General features: G+C 37.3%; 1 protein-coding gene across 5 annotated transcripts in view; it reads right to left on the bottom strand.

Annotated features, from left to right (window-relative positions):
• UTRN (utrophin) overlaps positions 1-23,351 on the bottom strand; it is a 342,692-nt gene that overhangs the window by 175,648 nt on the left and 143,693 nt on the right. For all 5 annotated transcript variants that reach the window (XM_030944526.1, XM_030944527.1, XM_030944525.1 and 2 more), the window contains 6 exons: positions 22,495-22,579; positions 20,749-20,954; positions 19,487-19,604; positions 15,701-15,906; positions 14,067-14,221; positions 8,506-8,695 (listed from right to left, as the gene is read on the bottom strand). In XM_030944526.1, the coding sequence (XP_030800386.1) occupies positions 8,506-8,695; positions 14,067-14,221; positions 15,701-15,906; positions 19,487-19,604; positions 20,749-20,954; positions 22,495-22,579 (960 nt within the window). The remainder of the gene's footprint in view (positions 1-8,505; positions 8,696-14,066; positions 14,222-15,700; positions 15,907-19,486; positions 19,605-20,748; positions 20,955-22,494; positions 22,580-23,351) is intronic.

Here is a 23,351-nt window from a genome sequence, read left to right on the forward strand (position 1 = left end):
GGTAAATCCTAAACTCCTGAGAGGCTGATCATTAGATATTATTTACTACATCTCCTTTTTCAAAATAGCCATTTTGTTCTTATCGGTTCACTCCTAGCCTTATTGTATTAGGGTAGATAATAGTCATTATTATCCAAGGCTCCCTTTAATTCTCACCTCCTCCCTTCAAGAAGGCTTTTTTGTAGATCTAAATCTAATTAGAATGTCCTTTATACAACTAGAACCATATCAAGCAGTCTGTAGTTAACTTGCTCATCTAAAAAAAGAAACTGTCTGCATAATTTAGCAACGCTTTTGACAACACTGCTTCATTTTCCAATCAACAACCTGCTTAATACAGTAGCCTACTTCAGAACATGTTTCCAAAATTAACTTTAGTTCTCACTTCTGCTGTCCAATGAATGTACTACATTGCTGCTCCTCCTCATCCACATTTGGTTATCTGTATCTTATACCTGAATATGTCAAGTGTCAATGATTTATTTTCTAAATCAACTTGAAGTCATGTAAACATTAAAAAACTTATATCTTTGTTGAATTCATTGGAACCAGGACTAGCCTAGACATTTATCAACACAGCCTCCCAGGCTTTTTTTTTTTTATTTTGCCCTGCCTCCATGAACTTCATTTTTTTTTTTTTCAAAATTTCATAGGAACAGAGGCTTTGCTGCTACTCTCAAAATTCAACATAATGTATATGTATTTTGGAATGCATCACCGGTATCACAGCAAAAAAAGGTTTTGGCTGACCCCAGCATTCACTGTGTTTGTAACTTCCTGCAGTTTTACAAATTTAACACTGGCCATTAAAAAAAACAGCATAAAATTAGAGGACTGCATTTTAAGTTATGTATTCTTAAAAAAATACCTCAGGAGACATGTTTCTGATGCATTTCATAGCTGAGGAAGTCAGGAACTCACCTAAGTTGCCACATGAAGACTCAGGTTGGATCAGGTTTGAGAATTGAGTATTTTACATGAAGGCAGTTGAATATTTTTTTAAAAAAAGCAAGTTCTTCTCAAGAATTTATCAAAAAAGGGAGAGACAAAAAACGTTAAAAAGCCTCTCAGCAACTAGGTTTGTTCCGCAGCCTGTTTTCCAGGGGATGAATGCTCCAGTTCCTGAATGTTAGCAGTGTGTTTTAAAAACACACAGTCAAATTACACAAGCAGGATCCATATTTCAAGGTAATCATTTAGCTGTCTGTCAGAGATGCACTATTCTTTACCTTCTGTCAGGGAAGTCAGAGAAAGTTTCACAATTCTCTACTTTATTTTTGAAAGTAATGCTGTAGCTCTGGTCTCGCAGAAAAGATGAAGCAAAACTTATTACATACTGACAACAAAATGGCAAGTGCAGACATTTTGCCCTGGTATGTCACTAATTTTAAGGCAAAAGAATCAAATAGCAACAAGCGAAAAGGTCTACCTGGCAAAATTCACCTTGGTAAGAAAAAATTTGTGAAAGAAAAAGCAGCAACAGAAGAAATATCCTAAACTTTGAATTTTGTGGTTTTCAGCCATGCTCTAGTTTGTCAACAAAGTGTTTATTTTTGTTTTTGCTATAAAGAAATTTGAAAAATGTGGACTATGAATGCTGATTGCTACTATTATATGAGGCTGTTAAAAGGAACAATCATGACTTTTCCCAGTACAATTAAATGATAAAGCCTTACTACTTCTTTCATAAGCAGTGCAGTTAAAAAAAAAAAGCTAAACTTCAAGAATTGGTCTTAAATACTTTATTGGCCCTCTGCTGCGATTCAGAGGAAACTTCACATGAAAAATTTAGATGCAGTTCATGAAGCACCTACATATACAATGCAATAATTCATACACTACAGTAAATAGTTCCTCTTCTGCAGGTCTGAACTATACCAGTGTATCCAGAGTGTGCACAAGACACATACAAACGTCTGACTTTCCAAAGACAGGAGTATACAGGGCACTACAAGAAATCCTTCCTGACATGCTGTCATGGTTGCTCTTAGAAATTTCCATACATTTTCTCATCTAAGCATTAACATTTCCATCACCAGACTTCCATCTATCATTGCCTTACATTGACACCTGCTGGAAGTGACTGGGATCGTAAACCATTTCTTTTTTTCTGTCTCAATTAGTGCCTGATTTAACTCTACAAGAAGACTAACAATTCTACCTTCAGTAAACTAAACACAGACATCTGAAAAACTAAGCCACATGACTTTTTAAAAGCAGAAAAACCATGCACTGTGTAATTTTAAGCAATGTGTAATTCCCAAGGCTATTACTGCATGGGTTCTCAATCAGAAAATGTATTTTAATAACAGCCTTTTAGAAGATTTTTTCACTACCCCTTGGGTAGATTTAAACTCAACAAATTAAGTATACATCCATTAACTAGGCTCTCAGAATAATTAGCAAATGATTATAACTCCAGGAGTCACTAAACAGTGGCTTGACAAACATTTTACAAACAAGTTTATACAAATAATGTGACTAAACAGGCAATTACAACCCATATCTTTACATTATTTTAAAAAATCTGCTTTGTTCACAGAACCAAACAGGCTGTTTATTGACAACTGACAGACAAGAACAACTGAGGAACGTTTGTTAAAGCAGCTTATATGTACACAAACTAGTCTCTCATTTTTCATAATGAAGATGCACCTATTAGTACAGCTTGGTAAACTGAAGCACGCTGAAACAGCCATCTGAAGAAAATGTTCTTCCCCATATGCCAGAACTTCATCTACAAGCTTCACTGAACAACATTCTGCATGATACTTTTTCCTTACTTTTAAACCCTACTCTAAGGATGGTATCTCTCTCACTTTATGTCATTTTTAAATTCCTCACAACAGAAAGCACATCTCAGATTGAAGCAGGTAGAATGAGTTAAGGAGGCTTTGCTTTATCATCAGAACAAGACTTTGGTTCTCACACACCGTGTACGCAAAACACAGATGTATTTTCATCAAAAAACACAGATACTTTTAAAGTATCATAAGCAGCAAGAAGAAAAAAACAATTTCAAAGGCAGCCAAATAGAATTTATGTGAAGTCAGTATATATACAACTGAAGACCTAACAAATTTTATAATTTTGCAAAGTTTCAAGACAGAATCCTTATATTAGAAGTTCCATTATATTAGCACAGTATGACCACTTCACACAGGTATCAACACTGCAGCAGCATTAACTCACGGACTTTACAGATCAGTTAGAAGTTTATTAATTTTATTTACTTATTTTAACCTGGTGAATGATTGAAACTACTTTTAAAAGTGAATTTTACTAGGTATCCTAGATCATCACCATAGTATTAAGGTTCAGAACTACTGAGCCCATGAAAAAAAACAAAATGTAAACACCATGTTTGGAAACAGAAACAATCAGCAACCAAAACAGGTACCATCAAACCCAGCAATAAGTGGTAGTCTATGTCAACATGCTTTTCCTCAAACTTTTATTGATTTTCTTAACTGAAAGAGCTCAGTTGGTGAAGGCAGAAATAAATGGCTGTGTATTGAGTCGGCCAAACTCATTCCTAATTAAAAGCTTCATAAAGCTCAAAAGAAAAAACACTGGGCACGGTTATTCTACATAATGGGTACACAGGAGTTAAGGAATCACATATACCAAGAAGTAACTAGGAAAGTAACTCCCTAGGAAAAGAACTGGTTGTATTTTACCAAAAAAAAAATCTCAGTGAACATAACAGTTTTCCTCCCAGACAATTAAATGGTGGGCAAGAGAGCACTTTTCCAAAAAAAAATTTATCACTCTGACAAGCACAGGGTTGTTTTGTTTTGGGTTTTTTTCCTTATTGTATTTTTTAACAAAACACACATGGAAAGCATTACAGGCTTAAAAACACTAGATAGCCAAGATGACTTTGACACTCATCCCATGCTCACTTTCTTTTCTTTTTATCTCAGAAAGACAACAGAGTTAGCAATACACACACTCGACATTTAGGGCTTATATTTCCTACCTTACAAAGCTTCTGATAGCGGGGAGAAGAAACTGCCATCCTCTGTAAACGATGCAACAACACCACAACTTTCTGAAGAGAGGTTCTCACCACAGCCATCATTTTAAGTTTACCACACTTCTGAAGATACCTCAGAATTTGCATTATAAATGAAGAGCAACTATCATTTCCTCCCGGTCACTGGACAATGATTTGCCAGCTTTCTGAGCATGCTCTCTTCCAGGACTGCTTTTGCAAGCTACAGGCTTTATACGTTTCAAAGGCAAAGAAGATTGATACAGCATAAGTTTTTCTCCCAAAATAACCCCACAAAACAAATGCAAAAAGATAACAGCCTTCACAGATTCCTCTAATCGGTACTGCTCAGCTCTGCTTCTGCAGAGGGCAAATGAAGTTGAGCAGCTGATCGTATGCCTCCGTTCAGGAGTGCACTAAATAGCCAGAAAAAGGTTATTAATTTAAGCCTGAAAGCTGCAGGAACAAAAAAGGAATTACTTCAGGAAGACGGCTCCAGCATATCACAACAGTTGTTCCTCCCTAGTAGCTGCTTTCTATCAGCAGACAGAGTGTTTGCTTCCTCACTCTGGGAAAGGATGCTCTCGTTCTCAGACTAAACGCAGCTCTGGCAGAGCTTAGAGTGAGTGAATAACAGATTGTGTTATAAATCTTGAGAGAGGAGCACAGGGATACCTGCCCTAATTATATCAGCCATACGTTAAAGGCTAATAAATCACATAGGCGTTTCTCAAAACTAGATTATCTGAGACAAAAGGGAAAATTGCAGGGGGTAAACCTCTTTTTTATAAAAACTCTTTTAAAGCAAATTTAGTCAAAGGGATCTAAAGGATCCCACTTGCACCAGAAAGTAGTAATGTTTTTCACAAGCCATTTCCAATTAAATATTTTCCAGAATGACTTTAGACAAGAAAAAGATAGGGTTTTGGCAAAGTAAAAGCATACAGTTGCATCATCAACCCCTTCTCTAAGTCATCCTTGAATCCAAACAGCTAACATAATTTTGATGTATTTCCTATGACAAAGCAGAATTATTTAAGCCATCTAAGGATGATAGTAGGATGTTCAAGAGCATGGAAGTGGTTTCCTACCAGCAAGGCACTCCCAATGCAATACAGCCAACATACCCCTAGGTGTGGCAAAACTGCAGCATAACCGGAGCCAGCTACTCATTGCTTCCGAAGGTGCTTTGATTAATCTACTCAAACCTGTATCAGAGGGGCTGCTGTAGCAAAGGTTCAGGGAGGCCTGAACACAGTAGGTGAAGTACCAATCAGATGATTTAAAGTGCATATTTCCACATTAAAAGGTCCCTACACATTTCAAGCACATCAATCAGCACAATATGCAGGCAACAGCTATCCTGACAAGTTTGTATGATCCAAAATAATGCACAGCTTAAATGTCAGTGCATTATACACCGCTTTGCTTCTTCTAAGGCACTTTCCTAGGAAGGAGATGAATGCAAGGTTCAGGTTCTTCATACAGGACATTTAAAAACTCTTCCCATCTAATTCTGTGAAGGCAACCTTTTTATCTTTATTTTTAGGACTGAATCAACGTTTCTACCACTCCTCACAAAAACTCCATTTCCCTGTACTCTGTTTTCTTGATGTGCACGCAACAATAACAACATAATTTTGAACAGATAAACAGATACACAAACTCCATGCTATATATAGAAATCTTACCATCTGTATTCACCTTGCCAGACACACTGTCTTTTCTGATCTTCATGATTTATTTGAACTGTTCCTCTGCATGCCATTGCTCCTGGCTTACATCCCTTCCACCAGAAGTCTGCTTCTTTAACTTTCCAGATTGAGCCTACCATGATTAGCTGACATGCTCTTACCAAATATCTTTTAAGGAAATCTGTGAAGCAGCAGAACTCTGAAACCATGGAAGCATTCAGAAATGACTGTGCAAAAGCTCAAACTTCTTCTGTGCAAGAGAGACCCCACAGTCCACACCTTCCTTACTTCCTTCTACTTTTTATCTTCCCAGATCTTTCAATCTACGAGTTTGAATCAAGCAGTGAGACAAAACAGCCAGCCACTACTTATAGTAACTTCTTCTAAAATTCAACAAAAATTTTTAATTATTTTGGACACCTTTATACACATAGGCCCAGGATTTCACATACCCTGCATTACTTCTTACTATTTCCTAGCTTATTTTCTGCATCTTTTTTCAAATTAGGTTTTAATCTCTTCCAAGTCACTGCTAAATATTTTCCAAAACAGACTGTAGTGTTTTGGCACTAACCTGAATGGAAAAACTTCTAGAAGGTTTAGATACTGAGAGAATTAATTGAACTGACTGATGATTTGGATTTCTCCTTTTCAAAAAGACATTGCAACCACACTCAAAGTCTTCATTATTTGCATAGCACTGTTGCTGGCCTCAGGTATCACAATGAAAGGTAAAACAAGGCTTCAGGGCTCAGATCATCGATTCCACTGTAGAGTGACTTGGGCTGCAGCCAAATAAGCTAGGCCCAAAACATAATGGAGGATAGTCCTCCCATGCATGCACAGATGCCAGTTTAACAGATGATCCTATTTTGAAAATGCATGACATGTAACAGCAGCAACAACAACAAATTCATCACCTTTTGCCTAGGTTCAGCTCTTTTCACGTAGAATTTATCACACCTTGAATTCTTACAAAAGTTTTACTTAATGCACAGGCTTTGGGAGCAGGGGCATCTTCACACAGAGCAGAGAAGGTTATAAACCCTGGATTCTTCTTAAAACCATTTAACCACTAACCTAAAAACCAATACTTCTTTACATATTCAACAAGGCACCAAGAGAACAACACTGTCATTTTTCACCACATAAGGGGGGAAGAAAAAGAAATTATCATTGTCTAATCAGATAATAAGCTTAAGAACTTGCAAGGGAGTGGGCTTGATCTTTTGAGGTACAACAAGATGTTGGAACTTCATTTTGTTTTCAGGAGTGCAACAAATAGTTGAAAACATAAACAGTGATTCTGGAGTCATGATATGAATGTCTTCATTTACATTGAAAGACTGTAAGATCGCAGGGGACAAAGTTCATTCTGGAAGTCATTATGCTACGACAGTCTTTGACATGCTCCACTTCCTAGGGTAGCCAGAAAAGGCTTAACATGTTATGTAAGGTCATGGGTGAGTTAAGTGATAACACTTCATGTGCACAGTGTGTAGAAACACACAGTCTCAAAGATATGGACAATATCAGGTACCAGATGCTGAACCAGGGGAGATCATGCCCCAGCATCTCCACCTGCCTTTTCAGCAGTGACAAGCCAGGACAGCATGCAAAGTCAGGAGTTGGTCATAGACCTTCTCCTTCTCTCACAACAGTCTTGCACAACAGTTCTCCCCTCATGCAGCACAACTCAGGCAATTTTAATCAGATTGCAGCCCCACAAAGAATGGCAAACAACCTTCTACATACAGTGCTTCACAGCCACACAGAGCCAACAAACAAACTATGAAATAACAGCCGTATCTTGGTGTGATAGACTACGCAGAATGCAAGGTAATGCAGAAATAAGTCTATTTACACATAGGACTGCCTTCTGTTGTTCACTGCCTATGCCCTGTTTTAGCTCTTCCATCTCCACTACATTAGAGTAGTTGGAAGTGGCACCAATAGAAAGCATAACATTAAGTTCTTGGTATCACCACTACAGACTAGGCTCAGCATTTCACAAAAAGCCACATCTCTACAGATGAGTTACCTGACTGACTAGAATAATTTGGTGAGTGACGTGCCATCTTCAACAGATACGAGCTTCCACAAAACATTGTGCTCTTACTATGATTAGCAAGAATAACTTGCTATCAGATATTTTTAACAGTCTTGTTTCATTCCAATTCAGCGTAGACACGTTCAGATTAAGAGCAATACTAAAAGCAACATATTTTTTTTTCAGTATAAGCTGCTCAAACCCACTTAGATCATTGGTGACATTAATCCAAACACAGAGTGCAGGATTTAATAAGTGGTGTCAGTTAAACTCCTCAGTCATTTCCAAGGTTTCTAGTCTGGGGCCTGAACATGAAAGAAGGTCAGCTGAGGAGCTGTTGGGCAGTAGGAGAGGGAGAAGAGGTACAACAACTTCCTGGATTGCTAAAAACACAGGAGGAAGGTGGCAGACAGAAATAGGAGAGAGTGCAGCCCAGGAGGGCTTTACTTGGAGGGAAGTAGATTAAATTGTTTGGTTGAACAATCACACAACATGACTTGGTTTAATGAAGCGTACACTTCCTGAATGCAGTCACCCTCCAAGGACATTTAAGAGCCCTCAGTGCCAAAGACATACACAAAAATATGTGCTTCAAACCTTAAGACAAATCTGCTTTTTTCATACACCTGACTTCTAAAACACTGTGTCTTAGGAAATACCTTTCAATAGGCTGCAGCTTTCTCCAAGCAAGTAGATAGCTTTTCTTTCTAACATTTGCCATTGAGAGAAAACCTGAATAACAGCAATATTATTTAGTTTCTCACCTGCATTTGCTTTCTGAGTTCCCTTATGTAGGCACTGTCCTGAGCAGAGTTCTCACGCTCAGATGCATCTGCCAGAACATTTACTGTTGTCTCTGCCTCTTGAATCCACTTGAGGAAGCTCTCCAGATCCTTGTGTGAGGCCTGTACTGTCTTCATCTCTGTCTCCAAGAAATTCTGCCTATCAACAGCTCTGAAAACAAGACAAGTGTCAGAATATTCCCCCCATAAGATACAACATTATATACATCATAATGAAACTACTAAAAGGAAACCTGAAATGCATCTCTAGTAAGAACAGAGATACAGCTTGTTTTATCATAATTTATATCACTGGTTTTAGTGCATCTGTAGCTACCCACAGATGTCCTGAACTGGTTACACATTTGACAGATCTTTTTTTAAAAGGTATGCAGTAAAAACTCAGTTATTAATTAAAAACCTAGGCTTTCCTTTTAGAGTGTTACCATCATCAAGTTATCCTAGTCCAAAGGGTAGAAGTGTTATTGCCATGTGTGAAAAATGGGCTTTTCCACATCAACAAAAAAAATATGGAGTATAAGCACTGAGTGCTTGGGGTATTTTTGTTCCTCTTTTACAGTAAGGAAAAACACTGCAATAAATTCTTATGAGTTAAAGTGCTAAGGGATGAAAAGTCAGATACCTGGTTCTTTCTGCTAGAAGACTTTTGACACAATCACTCAAACAGAATAATACACTGCCATCAAAAACTTGCTCAACTGACTTAAAAAAAGACTGGCAGAATATGGTCCAAATAATTTTCAATCATCCAAAAGATTTCTAACTGATACAAACACTAAAGTTTGTGTCTGTAAGAGGATTTTTTCATGTAATAACAACATAATCTGAACATTTTATCAGAAACTTCAAATAATTTCCTAGGAAAAAAATCACCTTGTAGTTCTGCATGACAGTACTGTCTCCTAGTGATTGAAATGAAACTCAGATGAGAAACTGTTATAGTCAGCAATTTTAAAAGCTCTGATTAGCAACATTATTAAATTTAGACAAACTAAAATTCACCCATTTGAGGGTGTTATTCTGCAGCATTCCTTCTCCCAAAATCAGAATAAAAAAACAAGCTATCCCACACCAGGACACTGTAGAGAAACCTCTAACAGAGCTAACAGCTAGAATGCTTCTGCTGAGTAAGTAGTTAAACTTAATTTTCACATCAAGCACTAGCTGTATTACAATATTTTAGGAGTAAAGTGATACTTAATTTCAAGATAGACAAGGCCAAAACACTCAGCATTTGGTATTTCCATGTTTCTCTAGACAGGCCCAAACTTGTGTCTTCTGCACCCTCCCATGTACTTCAGCTTTCTTTCCTCCTTGTCATGCTGTACTGCTCAGCAGTATGAAGGAATAACTATGTTTGGAATTGTGAATTTCAAAGCTAGTTAAAATATTCCTTTTAGAAAAGAAGCAGTGGGTGTTCAGTACCATTCAGGATGACATTTCAAAGCAAGTAGCCTGGTTTACTAGCACATCAGATGAGACAGCTACAAGTAAAAACTGTCCTCTTTCAAGGACTGTGAGGAAATCTCATGCAACCTCAATCCTGCCAGGCTCACATTCCTACGTTTTAGCATAAGCAACTGAACTTTTTAGAGACAATTTGCACAAACATAGTGTTGCAACCCCATTTTAGAAGTTTTCATCTTACACCACCTGCTAATTGCTTTAGCCAAAATAAGACTCTAAGAATTGTTCCTGACTTTGTGCTTGTCCAAGTTTTGGTGACTAGCAAATGACTAGGAGAGCAAGAAGCTTTCATTCTTGCTTCTCACTTGCAGCTGAAATGCTTCACCCAGTCTTGAGAAAAAATAATACGTAGCATGCCAGGGATAACAAGTAGTTTGATAGATATTGTCCAGAAAAGATAATAAGCACCAGCTAAAAAATTAGAGCACACCAAGGAACTGTGTGAAAAATGTAAAGTAAAAGCAGTTACGAGCTCTAACTTCAAAATCCTCTCCCTCTGCAGGGATTTTCTTTCCTAGCAGGGGGTTAAGGCCAAAGGTGGAAGAACAGAAGTGACAGCAGGAAGAATAGACTGGTAATAAAGGTGACCTTCAAAGGAAAAGAACAGCCCCGAAGGATGAAACACCAAGTGACCCAGATCTCTAAGTCTAAATAGTGATGTATTAGATAGGAATTGAGACAACCTGAACTTTGAAGTTAAAAACATTCATTGAAGAATATTGTCTTCATCCTAAAGTTTTAATTTCTCAAGCCTTCTGCTTGGTTGAGCTTTAAGGAACGAATGAAATCCTATTACTGATCCACTGTTGCTGTACAATTGAATTAAAGCTGAAAAACAATCCTGTCACTAAATACATACAAATTTACGACTAATGTCCTAAGATTACATGGGTATTTTTAAAGAGGACATGCATAGCAAGCAGTAGTGAGCAACACTTTAAAAGAGCAGATGGAAATACTTGTCTCCCCTGCTTGTAAAGACCACAAACATAAAATAGAAAATAGAAAAATTTTTACAGGAGAATTCTGTACTGCAGTTTAAAAACTACTCTGTGCTATAAAAACACAACTCAGATTTTCAAATAACTCTGACACAATTAGAGCGGCCTCAAATGACTGAGGATCTGTATCTCTTCCAGGCTGCAAGAATTAAATGTGAGGAGAAGCCAAAGAATTATTTTCAAATGTAGCTAACCTAATACAGTGATAGTGGAGAAAGTCTACACAGATTCTACTGGCAAACACACATCCAAGAAAAAAAATTGTTATTCTATTATTTAAGTTTTCATGGCTCTGTTTCAGGTTTCTATTCCACCCAATTATTTTTTCAGATGTATACTAAAAATCTGCAATGCATACATCTAAGTGATCAAAAGAAATTCAGAAACTAACATCTGAGACAGTACAGAAAGCAACTATAATCCATTACCAAGGCAGCACAAACACCTAGAACTATGGTTTCACCCTAAAGTATAAAAGTAGAGCATAAATAGCCACTGGGCAAAGTATCCAATTTACACAATGTCAAGCTGGGGACCTTCAATCTCTTAATGCCAACAGTTTTAAAATAACCTCCTTCAATTTACATGCCATGGCTATAGTCTTCCGGGTAGTGTTCCTATGGTGCCCAGAACCACAATCCTTCCAGGTGATTTTATGAAGGACCCTTTCCATAACTTTCAAGTAGGGGTGGGGGGAACAAACTGGTATTTTAAAGCATTATGCTATAAATACAGATTTATTCTTATAGAAGCCATAGGGCTACATGTCCACTCTATGTATAAGCCCCACATGTCCCAACACCTGTCACAAAAAGTAAGCCTCATCACTGGTATTTCTATTTATTGCATTTAAAGCAAGGATAAAAACCTTCATCCTGTTGAAAAGGTGCCTTCATTGCACATTCTACCCTTTTAATTCTACTGTGCTTCTCTGATGGGGTAACACTGAGCAGCTCCACACTGGCTACCCACTGGCTACCCGAGTTGTCCTTTACATTCTGCCACTAGTTAATAAACAAAGCAGATATTCACCTTCCTTAGGCTGCAGACTTCAAACAGTAGCCCCAGCGATAATTAAGGAGCTTCAGTTATACACAACAAAATGCAGTAGCTTATTATTTTAGACTTTAAGCAGATTCAAAACTAATTAGAGGCTTCCAGGCAGGAGCTCTTCTTTCTGGTCACCTTCTCTGAAGCGCGGGCAGTTTTATGCCAGCTCTAGCCATAACACTGCAAAGTCTGAATGTGAATGAGACTAACACAGAGTTTTAGTCTACTGTCAATGCTAATCCAACAAGGAGCTGTTTTCCCTCATCCTCTAATTAACTAGGAAACAAGCTGCCACATCCAAAGCACAAAATGACAGAAGAACGATTTTCCTCCAAGGAAGGATAGGATGACATTCTACTCTGCTTCCTTCATTACCTGCTCACTGAGAATAGTCCTGCTGAGGAGGACTTGGGGATGCTGGTGGGTAGGAGGCTGGACATGACCCAGTAATGTGTGCTTGCAGCCCAGAAAGCCAATTGTGTTCTGGGCTGCATCCAAAGCAGAGTGGGCAGCAGAGCAAGGGAGGGGATTCTGCACCTCTACCACACTGGTGAGATCCCACCTGGAGTGCTGCATCCAGCTCCGGGGCCCCAACATAAGAAAGATGTGGATATTTTGAAGCAAATCCAGAGGAAAACAAATATTCTGAGGGCTGGAGCACCTCTCCTAGGAGGAAAGGCTGAGAGAGTTCGAGCCTGGAGAAGCAAAGGCTTCCAGGGGACCTTATAGCAGCCTTGCAGAGCTGAAGGGGGCCTACATGAAACATGGAGAAGGACTTTTTGCAAGGGCATGTAAGGACAGAATAATGGCTCTAAAGTGAAAGAGGGCATATTTAGATTAGCTATTAGAGAAAAAATTATTCACTGTGAGGGTGGTGAAGTACTGGAACAGGAGAAGCTGTGAATGCCCCATCCCTGGCAGTGTCCAAGGTCAGACTGAATGGGGCTTTGAACAATATGACCTAGTGGATTGTGGTCTGCCCATGGCAGGGGGGTTGGAACTGGATGATCTTTAAGGCCCCTTCCAATTCAAACCATTCTCTAATTTCACAATTTCTATAATGTTCTCTTCCTCTCACTCCTCAAGAGATAACATCTCCTTAAGCTTTCCAAGTAGGCTTTTCATTCCTTGAACTGACATCCCATTCCAAAAGCAGCTGCTTCTTTCACATGCACATGTATACATACAGACTCTAGTTGTCATCCTCCCTACTCCCACATAAAGAGGATCAATTTTTTCTTCTCTCCCTCTAACCACAATACATATAGACTTTTAGGTTTCAGAGTCAGACACTACAACTCTGGTATATCCCTGTTCTAAATGTTAATTGTCTAACAATACCAAATACTCAAAAGAATTTCTGCAGAAATCGGATTATCCTGCAGGAAAAAAAATATGCATAGGAAAATACCACATTTTCATTGATACATATCTGCAGATACATCTTAAATAGAGGATTAATAAAAAGAAGTTTCAATTAAGTCTCAGTTCCTATAACAAAAGTATTTTCTAGTGGGAGTACTGGAAGGATTGCATTTGAGAACCCAAAGCACTGCCCCATTCTGGGGAAGTTTCCATTAGATGAAAGGCCATAAGGAATTCATGCATGGGAAGATGAAGCTGAACACTTACAGCCTTACAAAAAGGAAGGACAATAACTAACTACAAATACATAAATCATACCAGCAATAAAGAATAAAAGAGGAACTTTGAAAGACACTTAGAGAATAATAGCCACAGGAAAACCTGAAACCAAACATGAGAAGTCCCTTCTTTTTCTGCTTAAAAATATGCCACATAAATGGGATGTCATACAGAAGCTTTCCATTGTGAACTGTGGGAATTTCAAGCATCAAAAGAGCTTGACTGCAATTGACTAATTATCCCCAGCAGCACTAAATGCTGCACTAAAGCACGCAGAGAAGAGATTACAATACACATGTATACAGAGAGTGCAAGTTTAAGGCACAAGCTGCTGCATATAGAGTGAAACCTTGTAGTTACCTTTGGTTCAGATTAACCCAGCAAGTGTTCATTTGGTCAGTGGTTTCCTTCACTTTCCTTGAGTCATCATCACGATACTCTCGAAGTAGTTTATTAGAAAGATCATTGAATGCTGCTACTGTGATGTCACCTCTATGCAAATCCTGTACCAACAGCTAAAAAGCCAAATGAGACAGATTAAAATGAGACTATTTCTCATATTATGGATTTTATCACACATTATAAACCTCTCATTTTTTCCTTCTTTCTAAAAAGCAAAATGTGTGCATTTTTCATCTAGGGGTAAAACCTTACAGAGAAAATCTACAGATATTAAATGTCCTGATAATGAACTAATCAAAACATTAATAAGTGAGAAAAAGCTGTATTTGCCAGAACTGCCAAAGGTTAGAGAAATCCTCTTTTATAGTCTACTGGCAACAGAAATAAAAATACTTCTGTATTTTGAGTAACATGAATAAGTTTGAATTTTTATAATAGCAATAGAAGCAGCATTTAAAAGCAGTATAAATGAAATGTGCAGTATAAGAATCCGATTTCATTCTTTGGGGGTTTTGGTTTTTTGTTTGTTTAAAATTAAGGAAATACATTAGAAAGGATTCTTTATTGTGGCAAGATACTTACAACATGCTTTGACTTTAGAGAACTCATTATTTCAAAATGAAAAAGAGTATTTGCGCGCATATATATATATATATATATATATATCTCCAGTTGCACATTATGGCCTCTGTTTGGGCATGGACCTGCTTTCACTTAAGAAAACAGAGTAGACTTAATAGTCCATTTCTATTTCCCTGCTTATGCAGAGATAGACATTAGTCAGATAGTTGTGCAAAGCACACAACTTTACTGTCTACTTAAACAGTTATGGATTGGTAAGCAATTCTCACAATCATACTTCCTGCCTCTTCCATTACTCAGCTGCATCCCTACATTGCCCCTTCATGAATATACACGTGCATATATACATGCACATGTTTTTTTAAACTCTAGTATATATATACTATATCTCTCTTCTAAATACTGCAATGGCAAGAGCCTCTCCTCACTGCTTTGTGTCTTTAGTTCTCATACTGTGCCACCTACAGCTCGCCCTTTTTCTGACAGCCAAGAGGACAAAGGACACTAGATTTACAGATTTATCGCAGCATGCTTGATATGATATAAAAAGCACCAAAGATTGCATGAAATAAAAAAATAATTAAAAAAAGAATTGGATATGCCTGGCACCCACCAGACGTGAAATTCAGGACAATTTTAAATACCTTAGTCCATTCCTTGACTTACTAAGCTACTGTTAAATATTTCTATGAAGTCAATTCTGTAGCAGTATCATTAAATTTTAATTGGTCTGGGGTTCAAGCTTTCTGCATAATATTTCTTTGATGCTAAATTATACTAATTTCACCTAAGCTTTAAAAGGCACACATGCCACCTGTTTACTTCCCAAAATGGAATTCTGGGGTAGTCTGATATACTGAAAAACATAGACAATTAAAATATCATGCCCATAAATAACCAGAAAATAGTACAACAACTAAATTGCACATCCCCTCATCAATTGAATCCAGTAGAATTACACAGACTCAGGAATCTGGTATGGGGGAAAAAATAAGCATAAGTGGTCTTACTTTGCTCTCTGCAATCTGTTTGGCAAGCATCTCTTTAGGGGCCTGCAGGAGCACTCGCAGGCGGATCTCGCACTGCTCCATGAGGTGCTCCATCTCCTGCCTGTGCTCGTGCCACTGCAGGCTGTCTGTCAGCATGTGCTTCAGCTGCTGCTGCCGCACCTCCACGCTGTGCTGAGTGCTGTCCCACTGGTTCTTCAGCTTCTCCACTGCAGAGGACAACACAGAACATGAAAAATATGAGGCAAAAGTAAAAGTAGCCATAACTACCTCCTAATTTTCAGGGCAAAAGGCAATAATACAACACATTCTCAAATACAATAGTCTCAATATTCAGTATTTTAGTTCCTCCGTCTAGTTGACAAAGTCACAGAAGCAAATGAAAAAATCAGGTGTTTGGTTTCCTCTTGTTTGAGTAGGACATCATACAAGTAACAACTTTTATTTCTGGTATATTTCAAAATCATTATTCACTTTTAAAGTCCACACATATAGGAAACTTTACAGCAGAGATATGCCAGCAGTAGGGCTTCTAGGAGCACAATTTTAGGGTGATTTTAGGATATTAGGACCAATAAGTCATCTTTGTGCATCGGTAACTTAAACCAATACAAATAAGTAAATAAATACTGTTTTGACAGTTGTATAAAGCAAACTGAGCATTCTTGACCACTGTCTCATGGCACCTATACTGCAATTTTGGTCAATGTAGAAACATTCTACAAGGTATAACAAGCTACTTTGGCAATTTAACTCCACCAGAGGTTTCTACAGAATTTAGTAGATTAGACAGCAGAAGTGAAAAGTTATTGGTTACACCCCATTCCCTTCAAGTGGAAGGAATTCCATTCCTCTCTCAATAAATACTTTCATTAGATGATGGATAAACACACTTAACCTTTAATAAACAAGGAGTGAAAAACACAACATAAGAGCCTAGAACAAAAACAGTGCACCACAAAAAGCAGTGAATCTGTCTTTAGAGAGAAATGCATGGCATCATACACTTTCCTGGATACTTACTAGACCATTAAAGCAAGTGTATTACTTGAAAGTCTATAGAGCTGGAAACCAGTTTCTCTACTACCTGTTGTGACAGTTACAGGGAACAAATTATATCACTAAAGAATGTGATAAAAAATGTTGTAAAAATTAATGGGAAAAAGTAAAACCAAAAAAGACTAAGCTGGATTTCTTGAGCGTCTCTCTACTCTGATCAGAAAGAGGTACGCAGTATGTAAGACATCCAGTGTATTTATTTTAACAGTAAGTATGCAAATTTATTAAAAAATTAACACTCTTGATGCTCAAGTCACTTCAATTTTCCATGAAGCAAAATGCCAAAGGTTGCACTTAAATTGAAACCATTTAAGTGGTTTACATTTTTTTTAACCTTTTGCAAGTATACAAAGCCATGGTGCCTCATCTGCTTGAAAAAATCTCTTAACTTTAATACATTCAACAATATTCTGCTTAGTTCCACAAAGCTCTCAAAGACTGTGGCAGCAAAGCCCACCTGTCAGAGTAAATATCACTCCACCAGGCTGGTAGACAAACCTAATAATTTGTGCAATATAGATTCATCCATTTCAACCCACAGGCAGCTTGTGGATTAATTTTCAAGCACAGATATTTGATGTTTACATAGAAGTATTGCTATTATAGAACGAATATTATTTATATACTTTTTCTTATTAATGGACAGATTAACCTTACTCTCTACATTGCTGACATATCTACCCTTTTTTCTACCTCCTGCAAAACAGGACAGAAAAATAATGACATTCCTGGTAGCCTCAGGACTTGGAGGGTTTAAGAGGTAAGTTCCTAGAAAAAGTTGTTCTGAAAAACATACTTGAAAAGTATGGGCACCAGGCTGATATCACAGACAGAAAAACTAGAAAGAATTTCTGATGAGACTTTTTGAAAAAGTTCTAAGTGTCAATAAAGTTCCAATTCTAAGTGTCCCAAAAATTGGGAGCAAAGTTCCAGATAAGGAAGCTTTTCTGTTTCTCTGCTCCTATCAATTTGAGTAATTATGCTTCATCTGATGACACACAGCAGACTCCCAGAAGGTTGATAGGACATTGGTACATTCTGACATATATTCAGTGTCTATACATACTCAGTGTTTAAACAATGAGGTGCATAAGCAGCCCAGAGCTTCACTTTTCTTCAAAGAGCAAACTTTTCTTAACAAATGTCAGTGATAACAAAACCTTCCATTTTCATATTTCATGACAGGCAGAAAATCTTCACACACATCTAAAGTATCTACTGGAAGCTTAATCTATGGCACCACATACAACTTCTCTTTTCCCACCCTGGATGTGCACGACTATAGGGAACTCAAACTTCCAACACAAAGTCCTTTACTTCTTGTTCAGCTTTCCTGAAGAATCCACATGTGTCGCAGACATATTTTCATTAAAAATCCTTTCTTAGGATTTTTCTTCCTGGGAAGCTGAGAGGCTTCAGGAACAAAATGTAAACAATGGTTATCTGCTGCTGTGGAATGCAACAGGTGCATCTGTGATTGGCCCACCTTGGATGTTTACAATTAATGGCCAATCACAGCCCAGTTAGCTTGGACTCTCTGTCCAAGACACAAACCTTTATTATTCATTCCTTTCTATTCTTAGCTTAGCTAGCCTTCTAAGATGAAACTTTTCCTTTTATTCTTTTTAGCATAGTTTTAATGTAATATATATCATAAAATAATAAATCGAGCCTTCTGAATATGGAGTCAACATTCTCATCTCTTCCCTCACCTGAAAACCCCTGTGAAAATCGTCACACGCATGTTTTTTGACTGACCCCCGTCCCCTTGTTGACTGACTCCCATGGACTACATGGTTATTATCCTGCCCTGAGTTTCCATCTCACCCGCAGTTTTGCAGTCACTCAGAACTAAGTTGCTTCTTTGAATCTTACTGCCCCTACCAGTCTATAGTCTGTGAACCTCAGACAGCAGATGCCATCTCATCAGACCCACAGAAAAACCACCCATCTCTGGGCTTCCCATCTGACCACATCATCTCCATCAAGTCTTATGGACACCAAAGAAATGAATGCAGATGGAGTAAAGGAAAACTACATTACAGAGGACAACATAAAAAAATATATCTTTCAATTTTTACTTATAACTATGGTATTCCCTGCTGCACGAATTTTCTAATCTTAGCAACCAGCAAAGCTTAGGACTTCAAAAAAACAGACTGTCCATTAGTTTCAAATTGTGACAATTGTACATTTCTTAGGTACCAGTAAAATAAAATTTCAAAGGAAGTGGAGATCTTTAAATTGGAAATTAAAATTTTCAAGTACATGTCAGTAAATTAAAATCTCTACTCTCAGTGAACAATTTTCAAAGTACACACACCAAGTCATTGTCCTAAAGTCAATACATTCATGTTTTTAACTGTCCAGTGCCTGAGAGTTCAACAAAAAAAGAAACATGATTAGTTCTTTTTCTCAATAAATAAAATCCTCATCCCTGGGTCTGTGGCTTTGAAGAAACCCAAATTCTTCACAAAATATTTCAAAGTTCCAGCAAAACTATCGACCTTCATACTTGAAAAAACAGCCAATCAAAAAAACAAGAGGCAATTCTTATTCCAGGAATTTTCATTAGACTGTTTAAGTGAAAGCCACTTAATTGCCAAGTCTTCTTATCTTTTTCAAGGAAAGCAACTTCAGCTATGCTCAATCAAGAATTTTAGAAAGACATGAAGATTTTTTACTGCCATGAAAACAATGTATTTACAAACACAGGATGGATAAACTTACTTTTTTCTGTGATCTCTGTCCTAATGTCTGAACTGGAAGTTTTATTTTTCAAATTCTGAGCCAACGTAAAAACAGAATCAAGCTGAGGGTGCCGATGGTCCATATCTGCATTGGTTATCTGTTTTTAAGTCCAAAAAGTAGAAAATAGTTAAATTGATCTGTATTGTTCTGTATTATTTAGGTAAAAAAATACACACATCTTCACAACTATATAGCTGGTCCCATCATTACTGTGACCCTTGAATTCTCACAGTATAATAGCACTGCATTAAAAAGCTAAAATATTGTAAATTGCAGTTACTGAAAATCCAGAGGTGAAGGTTAACCTATACAAGCCACACTGTTACCACAGTTGTTGCACAATGTTTTCCAATATCTATTTTTCATAGACTTATATGAAGATAAGTTTCCATAACTTATTTTTCTCCTAACAGAGCTTCATTTATATATATATCAGAAGCAGCAGTAGGTGCAGGGGGAAAGTGAAGAACAACAACTGGAACAATCAGACCATATAATGTTGCTCTATAAAACATTGTTCTCTACATGTACCAGAATATTACAAGCATTAAACAGTTAAAAGAAAGTGTTTCAAAAGCTACATCATGTTATTCTTTCAAATTCCAGACTATGTGTGAGATACTCACAGGAACACTTTAGCACTTGTTTAGCCTACAGCTTTTACTGTTACACTTAGTTAATTGACATTAAGTCAAATAAAATGAACCTTAACAGCCGCATACATCTCACTTATACTGCCCTTAGGTCACAGTTCAACATGGCATGAGCTATCAACAGAAATAAACATTTACATCATAAGCATTTATGTTACAACTTTTAATCCTCTTAGCGTGTCTCTGGCAATCAGTTTAGTGTAACTACAGCAAACCAAACTCATTAGAAACCAGTAAAGAGTGAATCAAAGATCACCCACTAAGCAGACATGAAGCTGCTCTAAAGTCTTCCGTGTAAGTCAACTATTACAAACCCCAAAAGATGTCAGGAGGTATTCTCCAATTTCTTTGTTTTAAACAAAAAAATAACTGTGAGCTTAGCTCACATAGGGACACAAGAATAAACAGAAAATGGCTCTGAAGGAGAAAGGAGTATAATAAGAACATTTAAACTTCCATGTTATGCATTTAGTTGCAGTCAGGTTTTTTTTCCCCTTAAACATGTCATTGCTTTTAGTTTCTTTAAGTGAATGTAAGAACTATTAAACTGTGAAACAATTTTCTACTAGCCTTCACAAAAGCACATACTTTCATTCGTGTAATAGTCCGATTGATCTCTTCAGTATTTCCCACAGTGACTATGTTTGACTTGAGCATCTGGTCAATCAGCACCAACCAGTCAGCCAGCTCAGTTCTAGTTTTGTCCAGATCAGCAGGTGCAGAAAGTTCCAAAGCCTGCTGAGTCTGAACAGGAATTTCCAATAAAGAAGATGCTAGCACCACCTTTTGGATATCTGAAACAGAGTGTGGGGGTTCTGTTAAAGCAAAAGTAGTCATGGCCACACGAGCAGTTCTCAGAATTACAAGGGGCTTTTTGTAATTCCTATAAATATGCAACAGCATATACAGAGAAAGCACAGCAAAATTTGTATTTTAACAACCAGAAGCTAAGTAATGAGACTTATGCACTATTAAGGCAGCTATTTTCTTACTGCATGCCAAAAAGACTCACCCAAATCATTCAGCCTACATTCAAAATAAACAAGATGAAAACTTGCAAAGACAAAATTACACTGAACCTAATAGAAAGAAGCTAAACACTCATTGACATTTATTAAGCATGAAGCCCAATATTTTTGTTTAAGATAAACATCTAAAGCTGTCTTCCTCAGTTTTGTACTATGTAGCAAAAAGTCTTCTCTACTCTTGGATCAGAATTCACTTAAGCACAAGTGAAGCTGCTGGAACAGATGCTTCATGGACTTGGCATTACACAACTGTCTGAGGAAGGGACAGTTGCCCACTAGTTCAGTCACATCTTTCTCTCTTTTTAACCTGACACAAGAAAGAAGTGAGAAATGAGCTAAATGAACAGTAAGATTCACTCCAGAAGTTGTGTTCAAGTTCCAAGAAACATTAAGCTACATCAAGCTGGAGCATGAATATTTCACACTTCCCTCAAACTACAAAACACAGCATTTTTGTTTAACAAACACATTGTATGAAAGGAGAACAAGCTGACTCCAAGGTTTTAAAAGGATTAAACAGAAGTTGGTTTGCCTCAAATTTTGTTTACTGATGCTGAAATTAAAAAAAAAATTAGAGTTAATTCACTGAGGTTTGAGCTGCAAATTTTCTCAGGCAAGAGCTGTCTTCTTTGCCTAAATTTCCAAAAGGCAGACGTGGACATTTTGTTTACAATCTGTATTAGCTGAATTGCCTCCAACAACTTGAAAATGTGACCAGTGTCAGTGTCTGATACAAGAACACATATTTAGACATCTTTCCCTAAGAGATTCAGGAAGGTAAGTATCTAGCAGATAAGGGAGACCCATCTGGCCTCCTAAGCAAGCCAAAAGAAGTAGAATGGCCTTTATTTATAGGACTGCAAAAAATCCACATGCAAGCGATACTTTATAAATAATTAGCTGCATGGAAAGCTTCTAGTGGATCTTAATTAGTAAAATTCATGAACACAAATCCACAGGAAACAAAACACAGAAAACAGGCTGTCACAAACACAGCTATTTTGGTTTTTACTCTGTACCTAGTCCTGATGAGGAGGCCTAAGCTTTATAAAAATTTCTCCATTTCAAAACTCTTAGAGGAACTCCAAAAGACTCCCCCAGACCTGAAGAGTAGAGTGACTTCTTCCCTACTTAAATATTCCCTCTCCCCCGCAGCAATGAGAAGGCAGCCTCAAGTTCAGCACAATGCTTCAACATTTCTTATTTGTCTAAGTTCATAGAGTTTTTTTTCTTTTTCAATTACTTTTGACTGCAAACAGGATTACACTCAAGACAATTAAGCAGAACAGAAGGACCAATCACTCACCAGGAGGCTTTGTCTTTGTAACAAAACGGGACTGCCCAACAAATGCCTCCAATTCTCTCACTTTGTCAGGCACTTCTCTGAACACCTACAGCCCAGCAGAGAGAAATAAAAACAGTAACACAACCTATATTAATGGCAATTATTGAAAGACAAAATATTCTACACCATGCCCCAGATATATTTTAATTATTTTTTGGAAAGTATCCTTTAAAAAACAATAAAAACTTTAAGAGGTGAAAAATGTATGTTTTTTCAATACATCCTAGTGTAACACGTATATATTGAAAAGAAATAAATTGTTGCAGACAGGCTGTTTACATAGTTTTTACAGTCTAAGCACCAAAACTATAACTCATTATTTGAATATACTTTGAAGAAAAGATGATGCAAAGCATGATTTGTTGTCAGTCACACAGAGTAAAGAAATAGGGAACTGACAAAAGAAAAAGCATTACAACTCCACTGTAGTGAAAACAAATGTGCCTATATGCTTTCCAAGTTTTTTTAAAGTCAGTGATGAAAATGTAGTGCTCAAAGCAGTGGGGGAATCCCTGTTTTCATGGCTGAGTTGGTAAAAACACATCTTTTTCTTTCCTTGAACTATCAAAAGCCCCTTTCCTCAAAAAATTCTTTCATCTGTCATCCATAAAACAATCTAAAATAATTTAATTTTTTCATTTGGATCTCCAGGCTTTGCTTGAAAAAAATCTTGCTTTACTCCAACCAGCCTTGCCAATGAGATCGAACACATGAGTTTCTAATTTACAGTAATGTTTAAGAAGAATCCCAGATACACTTGGTAAGATTTTCTAAGCTCTACCACAGCTTCACTTCTTTTCCTCTTAACTGCTACAAGC

The sequence above is a fragment of the Camarhynchus parvulus genome, chromosome 3, assembly GCF_901933205.1.
Source record: "Camarhynchus parvulus chromosome 3, STF_HiC, whole genome shotgun sequence".
Classification (NCBI taxonomy): domain Eukaryota; kingdom Metazoa; phylum Chordata; class Aves; order Passeriformes; family Thraupidae; genus Camarhynchus; species Camarhynchus parvulus.